Source organism: Dama dama, chromosome 17 (assembly GCF_033118175.1).
Source record: "Dama dama isolate Ldn47 chromosome 17, ASM3311817v1, whole genome shotgun sequence".
In the NCBI taxonomy this organism is placed as follows: Eukaryota; Metazoa; Chordata; class Mammalia; order Artiodactyla; family Cervidae; genus Dama; species Dama dama.
In genome coordinates, this window is record NC_083697.1 from 36,302,515 (window position 1) to 36,313,975 (window position 11,461).

Below are 11,461 nucleotides of genomic sequence, written 5' to 3' on the forward strand. Positions count from 1 at the left end.
CCTGAAATCTATTCAATGTGATCTGCTTAATTTTTTAGAAAGTCTATCACAGGGCACTATGCCAAAAACTATTTCACAAAAGACAAAAAATTATTTCACCATATATTTGGAAGTGATATGTTAACAGAAAGAGGAAATTCATTTGGAAATAGGAAGCAAGTGATAAGAGGATAATTATTCATCAGAGTTCTAAATGAAAACATTGAAATAAACAGCAGCCCTCCAAAGTTAATGAAATAATTTAAAGAAAATCAGCGCATTTTCATTCTGTATATTCTCACACAAATGGGGGAAAAAATGAGCCACTTAAAAACATACAGAATCCTCAGTACAATACTGGTGATTAAGCTCTGTAAAAAAGGAGAAAGATGGAAATAGGCCCATCTGATTGGAAAAGATCAAAGTCTGTCAAAACACGTGCTAGCACAGGTATGAGGAAACTGGCATTCTCCTATTGTGGGTAGGAGTGTCTCCACAGAGAGATTTGGCAGGATCAGTCAAAATGTAGACAACCCTTTGACTCAGCAATTCCATTTCTAGGAATCTATCTCACAGATATACTCAAATATGTGCCTAAAATATAGATAAAGATACAGATACAAAAATTACACCACAGTATTACTAAAAGAAAAAGATTAGAAACAATCTAATTGTCCAGCCATAGAAACTGGCTAAATAAATTAATAAATAAATTTGGATAAATCCAAATACGATGCAGCTATACAAAAAGAATGAAGACATATTTACTGATTTGGGGTTAAGTTAAAAAAGGCAAAATGCCAAAAAAAATAGTATGTCTTTAAGGACACTATTTGTGTTGAAAAGGAGGGTAGTGAGGCTACATATGTACTTTCACATATCTGTATAGATTACCCCTGGCACTATACACAAGAAACTGCAAACACTGGCTGCTTGCAGGCAAAAGAAATGAATGATAGGGCAACAGGAGGTTCTTTCCTCTAAACTCTAATGAGTCATTTGACTTTCAACTCACATGAATGTCTTACCTAAAGAGAAGCATAAACTAATTAAACTTTAAAAGGGAGGAAAGCATGAAGGGTTAAGATTTCTTGAGTACCATATTTGATTGAGTAAACAACTGTTCCCACTGTAACTTTTTAAAAACTACCTCTTCGCGCTTTCCATCTGACTTGTTCTTTTTCATTTCGTCCCGTCAAGTTTCCCAGTTCATTTCCCTCTCCTGCATTTAGGCTGGACAGGGACACCTGCTGCAACTGCTTAAGCTCTACCGAGTAGACTAAGGGCCAGTGGGGCTGATGAACTTTGTTCCAGTAATTATCACACAAAACGGGTAACAATCTAAGCTGTAAAAGAAAACTGGGTATTGACAGAGGACAGATAACTCCACTTAAGCCATAAGAAAGAAATGATAAAAAGGTGACAGAAGACAGGGAAGTGATGATTTGAGAGATTCCATTTTAATACTATAAAAAATTCTTCCAAAGCTGACTTTAAACACTCATTCAATATTGTCTGTTCCGTCCATAGCTAAATATTTTATTACTTTTAAAAAAAAAGTGTCTATGCTACAAAAGTGATTTCCTACTCTGCAATTAAAGCACAAATCTGAATTCCCAGTAGGGTTATACAGTGACTCTGTACCCAGAATACCTAAATGAGGGACCACCATGGTCACTGCTCATTACTTTCTTAAACTGGTGTTTTCTTTTCAATCCCACTATTGTGTCATTTATTTGCAAATCCACACATATATTAATATTTCACAAGTGAGGATCTTGTTTCGTGAAGTTTTATATCATATACTCAGTATTTCTTCATCTTAAAAATTCAAACAAAGGCTTAGAGTCTCACCTCCTAAAGCTGAAACCTAATTATCTCTTCTAGCCAAAGAAGCAATCCCTTGTCAGCCAGAGACATGGGTGTTTCTAGATTAATGAAGTCATATCAGATTTCTCTTCTGTGAAGTTGTAACTGGGGGGAAAGGCCACGAAGGGCCTTGCAGTACATGGGAATCTGGGTAAGAACTACTACAAACAGGATGTTTCAGACAAAGGTATCTGGTTAACTGTATATTCACACTGTAGCCTGACCAGCAACCATCATAAAGACAAGCTCTCTGCATTGAAAATTCTCAAAAATGACTGAAAGTGAGTCTACAGGCTTTGGTTATTCTCAGTTTAAGTAAATATTAGATCTAACTCACGAGTAAATGAGTAGCTTGTATGAAAATCTCCTTTTCTTAGGTCTAAAGTGCTATTCTTACTTGACTCAATCTCTACAGTATTGTTTCTTCCATCAGATACAAAAATCCTGTATAACAGTAAAATTCCTATGTTAACAAATAACTTTCTAAAATGCCCAATATTCATTAAAAACTAAAAAAACAAAAGCCTTTTTTCTCTAACTACTAACTTAACAATAAAATTGATTTAGACTTTCATTTTTTTTTTTACAAATAACAGACCAGAAAAAATCTTCAGAATTATCTTGAGATTCTTGAACCTTGCAACCACCAATGACAGCAAACTGCCATGTAGTAAAGGCAAGCCTCTGAGGCTTCCACATAAGTAATTAATATTTTAAAGCAAAGGGTGAAAATACATGTGAAATATACATTATGCAGTTAAGCAAGCTAAATTATTAACTTTCTAACTTGGCATAATGACAGGGTAGTTGGAAGGGAATGTAAAAGAAAATACTCAACAGCTTAAAATTAACAATGGATCCATTTATTCAAGGTAGGATGGTTCTCTCATTTCAGCTTGAGGACTGAAAGTCTCTTTCTACCCGCCTCTTGGAGGGAACTCTGCAGCTGGCCTCTCTGGAGAATCACTCAGCTTTATTCACAGTTTCACCCAGAGTCAAGCAATAGCAAAAAAAGTCTTCATTTTCACTGGCACTGGAAACCAACACAGAGAAACACTTACTCTGAGGTGTTCAAAGTTCATCCTTCAAGGACCAATTCAATTAATTTCTCCTGTAGGTAATTTCTCTACCCTAAACAAACACAAAAGCTCTGTGTCCACTGAAACCAAGAAACACTTATCTTTATCTCTGTCATTCCATCAAATATTGTCTTGTGACAGGTCTTATGACATTGCTTAGTACTCTATTTTTCTCCCCAACCTTTGTACTCTCTGAAACTTTGTCTCTTCCTCTATGGCTTCCACGAAAGGTCCCTTTAACTACTGAATGAAGGAATTCACAGCAAAGCGTTTTCACTGTTCTCTGTTCTATGTATCAATAATACTCCGAAATAGGGCTCCATACTCCAAGAAATAATACACATCTTCTGCTTTTCAAAACCAACTAAAATCTTGTCTGACCTGGTGACAACTGATCCTCCCCTAACTCTTGGAATCAAAATCTCTATTATTTGGGTATTGAAATGTCTGACCTCATGTGATCTGCTAAAGAAACACCACAGATGTGTTTATAAAGAATTGGGAGATAACCTTCAGGAAATCCAAATATTGAGAGTTAAGGGAAAATCCTAATATCATATATCAGAAAATAACATAAGTAGAGTGTTTGAATTTTAGGACGCTGTAGTTAAAATGTTATTCACAAATACAGTATCTTTCTTGTAATTCCATGGTGAGGGTCATCAACTTGCCAAAATACAGCCCTGAATTGTGCAACAAGTCTCCTATTTCTTCTTATAAAATATATTGGCAAAGACCAACAAACCCACACTGCTACAATGAAACCGTCCCTACATTCCATGGCTTCAAGGCAATTTCATAAATATAGGGTCATAAAAAGACAGCCTACAAACTCCAGTAGCCGACACGCCACTTTAAGGATAGGAAATTGAAGACAATGATATGTAATCAGGCAGTTACAGCAATTTGAGGATCTTTTCAAAAAGTTTGCAAGAATTACCAATCTTACCTTAGAAACCTACCAACTAAAGAAGTATGCAAAACTCATACAAAAGAGATGGAGAACAAAATCTGAGCATAATGCTAAAATTTTATAGTTTGTATGCTTTAAGAAACAAGTCATAGTCAATATATTCCTATGCTGATAACGACAAAATCTTAAGAAAACAGAATGTTCAAGTCCCAGCCAATGACTTCTTTACCTCAAATACATTTGATATCTGAGTTCCAATATTACAAGGAAACCATAAATAACACTTTAAAGTTCAACACAATAATACATGACCAGAGGAAAGACTATACTTTTGAACTTTACATAGATGCAGGTTCCTAGCTAAGCACAGACTTGTACATTTTTTTCTTTTTCAATTTCAACAGACAGTAAATTTAAAAATATGCAACTGTTCCCTACAATTATGGGACATTTGATGTTTTAAGTCTCTAAATAATTTTTTCTTTTTAATTTCTTATTATTGTAAAAGATAACTGGGCAATTATCATGCCAGACCTTGTTAAGAATTCCATACACATTATCAAAGTAAGAGAATCACTAAATTATGTTTTAAGGCATGCTTTCAGGTTTTAATTGCTTCTTGATACTGTTAATTAATCTGGTGCCTACTGAAATATATCCCAATAATTTTACATAATGAAGGCAGGATAAATATAACCAGAGAACTAATTAAGATGAGGTATAACATTAATCATCTTACTACCACAATATAAATTAGTTATTAGGCACCCATGTTTATTAGGCAATGTTACTGCACATGTTTAAACTGAACCACACAAGGGGTTAAAAATAACTACAATGAAAGGCCAACAGCCTAACAGCAAAGTTGCGCCAACATTCCCTCTCCTCCCCCTCCCCCTCCATCCTCTGCAGTCCAGAATGAATTGCATGCCCCACTGCACAAGACCCAAAAAGGTCACAGGAGATGGCAGAGACTTTTGTAAGAGAACAGAAATAACTCAGCAGCTTTGTTACCATAGTCTCTTTTAATCAGTATGTTCAAAACCCTTTAATTAGCACCCTGTCTACACAAGGAAAGCATTTCTTCTGTGCCAAGAGAGAGCACATATGCATGTACACACTGTTCTGTTAATATCAGCATCACAACGTGGAGCTCAGACTGTCTGCCAGGAAACAAGCAGACAACGGTTTTAAAGGCACGGCATCACAATATCTACATACTCTATTTGCATTTCTATAATCAAACAACAAAGTATGTTCCATTGGGTGTTCATTTGTCTCTGGATCTTTTTTTAGCAAAAAATGGGAGTATTTAAACCACAATTTTCTTTAGTCCATTGTCACAAATGAGGATATTCAAAAGTAATATAAAATGATGTTAACAGAATGCGAAAAAAGACAATATTCAAATATTGTTCCTTTCTGCATAATAGCTCTTTGGTAGGAGGCAAAAAGACACTGCTCCCCTCAAACAGGAATAAATCATAAGACACATTTTCACAAGAATGTTTTACAGTTAAAATTTCATCCAACCATGCAAAGCCTTAAAACTTGCAGACTGGATTACATACATGTGTTTCCTTGTAAAACCTGAGTAGCTGAAATCAAGATGGAATGTGGAGCTAAAGATAACTATTTAAAAATTCAAAGCCAAAAAACAAGGAAAACTTCATTAGTAAACCGGATTTGAAGCATTTTAATTGAGATACATAACTGTTACAAACTTATTTTCAATCTTTCAAAATCAAGTAGTATATAATACTGTAAGAAGCAGTGTGTGTATGTGTATATATATATAATTATTTATATACAAGTACATATATAATTAAACCAAAAGGTAACCCTCTAAATATCTAACTAGAGAAAGAATCTACCTAAATTTATGATAAAGCTTACTGAGCAGGCAGCCGAGTATACCTGCTTGAAAGCCAGCTCTTCCACATTAGCCATAGGAGCTCACAGCACAGTTCTGTATAATGAGAATACCACCACTATGTCTCAGGCTGGTGTGAGAATTACCTAAAATGACCGAGGTAAAAAACTTGGCAAAAGTCCAAAAGTTTGCTGGTAATGTTGTTTGGGGGATAGGTTTTTTCATGTATTGGACAAAAGTGCAAATTGGCACAACCTATCAAAAACTACATATATAATCACGTATATATGATATCCCCTGCAGCATTACTTGTAAAAGTAATACTGGAAACAGTATAAACACACTTCAGTAGGGGATTACCTAAGTAAATGTTACTTCCCTACAAAAGAATTCTATACATCTGTTAAAAATAAAAAGAAACACTCTACATGTTAATCAGGAAAATTCTCCATGGAAAGCTGTTGAGAAAAAAAGGAATGTGTGGAACAGTGTGTATATTATGCTGCCATGCGAGTAAAAGGGAACAGATATTCATATTTATTGGAATATACAAAAAATCCTTTAAATGTCATACAACTAATTAAAAGCAAAAATTACCTATTGGAGATGAAAGTGAAATAGTGCCTGATACCCAGTCCAGCCTCAATAAATGAAAGCTATTATTACTCCCCTCATAAGTATCATTAGCATCATGAAACATATCTTTAAAATATATACATAGAATATATTCAAACTAAATCCATAATGAGGTAAACAGCCAAATCTCAGTTATTCAAAGATTGACTCTCTATTCTGTACCATCTTATGGAAGACCCCCAACAAAATTTTTGGCCAACCCAATAGTTGGAGATCCAAGCCCTTCAGTTCCTCTTCAAAGATAAATATCTTTTGGCCATTTTACTGTAGGCTATCACCTTCATCAGAGAGCAAGTTGAGGAAATAACACCAAAACAGTTATTTTACCCAATACTGATCAACAGTTTCTAATAAACAGCTTTTGGAACTTAAAGTGACAGTGAACATCCCACAGTTACAACCTTCTATTACATCTGAAGAATCTAAGGTCCAGATCAGTGACAGTTCAAAGATCTGGAGTCTGTCCCCCAGTTAAACGCTTTCCATTTTTTTTTTATTAAGAGGGAGGAAAATATGCTTAATTGAAATCAATTATCCAATTTCCTTCCCCAGCGGATCCTTTACGACAATTAACTAAATCTGCTCAGATCATATTCCATAAGCAATTCTATTAAGTACAGCACAGGACATTCAGAGATTTCAACAACTCAGCCGTGATGTTTCTAGGACTATGCATTGAGTGAACATCTACAACAAAATCTGTAAAGTTTGCTTACACTTGAGATTGTCAAAGGCATGTTGAAATCCTTGCCACCTTGCAGCCGGAAACCCCAGGGAGCTGGGCCCACCAAGGACACACTGTAGTTGCTCATGGTTCTAACGACGCAAAGTCCAATCCCTCAAAATGAAAGAAACTGAAAGAAAATCAGATGGTTAACAAGGATGCTTATCTGAAAAGCTATTACATATTTAAATGTATTGAATATAAACCCAACTAAATTATCTTCAGTATTTTGTTTTGGGGGAAAGAGGGGATATGCAGAGTAAGTTTATATTGTTCTCATTTCAGTCTAGGAAAAGGAATCTATGAGCTAATATGCAATCTCTAAACTTATGCCAAGTTCCATAGTCTAAAAATTCCATATCAGAGTATATTTCTAGACATTTGACCAGTCTTACAACTTGCTAGAATACAATTTGTGGCTTCTTGCATATAAACTTTAGTTCAAGGTACCTTACAACGCTTTTTATATTTAAAAAAACAAAACTATATTTCAGGTTTAATTCAAAATGATTTTCCCCGACCTCTTCTGCCTGAAATTGGCAAGAGTCCATTTCACTTACCTAAATTCTAAGTTATTTTAACATCTGAAGAGAACTGCAAATGGTAGACTCTCATTCATGCTTTCCAAACAATAAATTCTTTAAAATGAGAAGTTGTTTCTTAATGCATAAAAACTATTTTCTCTAATCATAAACTACAACTTGCATTTTCTCATATAGGGACATGGTATTTTCCACACTTAAATTATTCACTTTTCCTTCAGACAGGCAATGATGGGCAATACTCTGGTGGTGGTGGTTTACTTGCTAAGTCATGTCCAACTCTTTTGCAATCCCACGGACTGTATGTAGCCTGCCAGACTCCTCTATCCACAGCATTTTCCAGGCAAGAATACTGGAGTGGGTGGCAATATTCTAGCACAGGGATATTTGAGTCAGAACTTGCTTTTTGTTTTACATACACACATCATCAGGCAAAGTGGAGTGAGCATTTACCACACAGTGTATAAGACTGACTAAACATGGTAGGAATATAGAGTTAATCTTCTTGCATGAAAGGGAATTAGAGCTTTAGAAAAGAACCAGTGCTTCGGTGCTTTCTTTTTTCTATGTTTTTGCTTGAAGGAAGCTCAAAATGACTCTCATGGTCCCATGTACTTCTATATAACAAAAAAAAACTAAAGGAAAAAAAAGCATGATTCAGAGCTTGGTATTGGTTGTTATGGTGATTATGTGGGAGATATTAGGAGGAATAGGGATTTTCTAATCCTATTATAATGTAAATACTAAATGTAATACTAAGAAATGTACTATTTGCTTCTTTAAAATATTAGTAATATAACAATAAATAATTTAAAACCACACTTTAAAAATAGCTGCTTAAGACCTACTTCCTTGGAAAAATCTGTTGTTTAACCAAATCATTACCTGTCCTAAAATATTTCATTTTTTAACTTATTCAAAATTTCTACTCCATTACATCAATTAATAGTGGCAGATATAGATATTTGAACAACTGGGTATATTAAAAGCAAGCAGATTCCATCTTCTCCTATGGGGAAAACGAGGCAAAATTTTCAAATAAGTCTAAATTCTTCAAGAAAATTCACTGAAAATCTGCACTACATCTACCAGGGGAAAAAAACAAATGAGAAAGCTTCTCCCCAGGCATAGTAGTTCACTGAACTATTAGGCAACAAAACTAGTACTAATGTAACAGGCACCAAAAAGATGAAAAGGCCAAACCAGACATCACACTATGAGATACAGGTGAAAAATGAACAATAACAAGGTAATGAGGAGCCACAATCCATGGGGTCACAAGAGCTGGACAGAACAGGACTTAGCGACTAAACCACCCAATATACATAATTTAACTGCTTTCTCCCTATAATAAAAGCGTTTCTGAGAACTTGTGGAGAAGAATTATTTGTATGATGGTACACGATATTTACTGAAAGTGTATAAAGCCAACAGATATTTCACAGGCAATATGTCCCTCCTTCTTTTTTAATCTTTAACTTTTCCTCAAAAGAAGAACGTGAAAGTTAGGCTCAACTTTCCTAATCCCATTGTTGCCTACAAGAAAATGTATTTAATTCATATATTAACCCATGTACCTACAACTCCCTTTATTTGGGAGTTCCTTTCCTGCTTTCTCTCATTTGTTATTAAAATCTCTAGAACTGGCAAGTTCACACAGCCACACTATAGAACCAGGGTCAGTTCATTTCTAGACAGTGCCGTTTCCCTTGCTTTGCCAGTTTCATGTGACTTGAAATAGTCAGAAACCAAAGCAACAGTAATATTATTGGCCTTTTCCAGGTCTGGTTATTAGTGCCCAAACTCTTCCTAAATTACCAAGGAGGCAGGAAATATTGAGCAGCCTTTCTTCTTTCAAATAAGTAGAAAATGTTGGAACTTCTGTATAGTGTTGGATTTTCTCTTAGGGAAAGTCCAATGTCTTCGCTCTAGGAAGCCTGGTATTTCCCACACTTCTATCCTAACTTCTTCGGTGGATGGGAAGACTGGAAAGAAGAATTTGTGATGAATGGCTCAGAGAAGGGTCTGAAATTAAAGACGTATCTTGAGATTCTTTTCCTCCCCAGATTGAGAGACTGCGGAGGTAGAGTGGAAGAATTAAAGCCACAAGCAGCGGATGAAAGTAGCCGACGAGACAGTTTTCCAGCAGAGAGGTTCACGCCTAGCCCTGTTTGCCAAATAAGGTTCCCGAGCCTGCTGTTTCCGAGGCAGGCGGGTTCCAACGTCCTCGTGGTCAGGAAGGCGGCCTTGGGATAGGATCTGGCGATCACACCCTAGACCTGCCCTGCCCAGCGCAGCCACCAATTTTCTTTCCAGGCTCTGCCCTATCCATACGCCCTTCCTTTTTCCACTTATTGTCAAACGAATTAGAGGCACAGCCTAAAAAAGCCCCAACAAGTACGCAAGCATTAATAAATCTGGCGTTTACGACAGATATGTTTTTTAAACAAGCTCTACTCCTGGACGCAGATTTGTTTTTTAAACAAGCTTTATTCCCCTAACAGGTTACACAATCCTAAATGTGTGTGTGGGGGGGGGGGGGGGCGGGGAGTAATAAATGCTTCTCAGTAGAGTGAGCGCAAATAAAAATTAGCCCCGCTTCCTCTCCACACCTCCAGGACACTGCGCAGGACGCGAGTATCCCCAGACTCCAAGGTGGGTGCCCAGAGGCGCTCGGCACCCGGATGGTGGCCCGCCCTCGCCCGACTCCTGCGCCCCTGCCTCAGCCGTGCTAGTCCCAGCCCGGCCGGGCTCCAGTGCCCGTTCTCTGGCCTGGAGACCGCTTCCGCGCCGCCGTTTCCCCGACAGTCCTCTTCCCACGCCACTCTCCCACCTCCGCAGATCCGCGTCCAGCAAACACCTGAGAAGCTTCCCAGCGCTAGGCGCACCACCGTCTCTCCCTAAGCAGGACTTCTCGCCATGCGCTCAGTACACGGCGATTCCTTCTTTCCCTCCTCCCCACCCGGGTTCAGAGACGCGCATCCCCTGCAGGCGGCCACTCACCTCGGGGCCGGCGCCGCGATGCCTCCGAATCAGACGAGCGCTGACAAGTGACTAGCGCGGCTTGCGCCTTCCCCACGGCCCGCGGGAACTTCCGCCTCTTGGCTCCCGCCCCCTTGCCCCAACACACACACCGGCCCCGCCCCCGAGTCAGGACACGCCCCCTCCGCTCCCGGCCACGCCCCGGACCCTCAGGGCTGCGCGGAGCTGAGGGAAGGCTGCGGCCGAACCTGCGGTGGGCTAACTGCAGCGAGCCGAAGCTGCTGCGGAAAGACTATTGCAGTACGGAGTTTCGGTGGGAGCAGTCTTAGGGGGTTTGGGGCAGTACCTGACAAAGGTCCGCTCGGCCTGTTTGTTTTGTCGTGGATGCATTTTTCTCTCCAGAAACTGAATTGGCAAGCAGTTGCTTTGGCTAAAAATAGGAGAGGGCTTTGGATAAATCCCTATCTATGCAAGTTCAGCGGCCACTGCCTGGTTTTTTTGAACAAGCTTTATGTGCCCGGAGAAGAGAAGTCTTTAAAGTTGACCTGTTAGGAAAGGGAAAATTAGCAACTTTAATATCTAGAAGTTAAATCCTCTAATCAAACCAGAAGACCGTGTTAAAAAGAGCAGCGGCCAAAGGTGGTTCAACCATTATAACCTCAGCTTAATTTTCTAAGTCCAGATCAATAGTCCACTTTCCAGTTTCTATAAAGGTGTTTGATTTAGCCCAAGGGGTTTATTCATGAGCAAATTTGAATAACGTTCAGTGAACATAAGAGAAAGTAACTTTTAGGCTTGTTTTGAACTGTGAATTGGCTTATAACATGTGAAAAGGATGGTTCTTAACCATGGGACGTGTAAAGC

The 11,461-nt window shown here is 38.1% G+C and overlaps 1 protein-coding gene across 6 annotated transcripts in view; it reads right to left on the bottom strand.

Annotated features, from left to right (window-relative positions):
* PDLIM5 (PDZ and LIM domain 5) overlaps positions 1–10,759 on the bottom strand; it is a 224,431-nt gene extending 213,672 nt beyond the window's left edge. For 4 of the 6 annotated variants that reach the window (XM_061164380.1, XM_061164378.1, XM_061164376.1 and 1 more), the window contains exons 1-2: positions 10,619–10,758; positions 7,066–7,203 (exon numbers count right to left, since the gene is read on the bottom strand). In XM_061164380.1, coding sequence (XP_061020363.1) covers positions 7,066–7,161 — 96 coding nt within the window. In that variant the 5' untranslated portion in view covers positions 7,162–7,203; positions 10,619–10,758. Of the gene's footprint in view, positions 1–7,065; positions 7,204–10,618 lie in introns of all 6 variants that reach the window. The other 2 variants (XM_061164382.1, XM_061164379.1) reach the window with 2 other exon arrangements.
* Between the last annotated feature and the right edge of the window lie 702 nt (positions 10,760–11,461).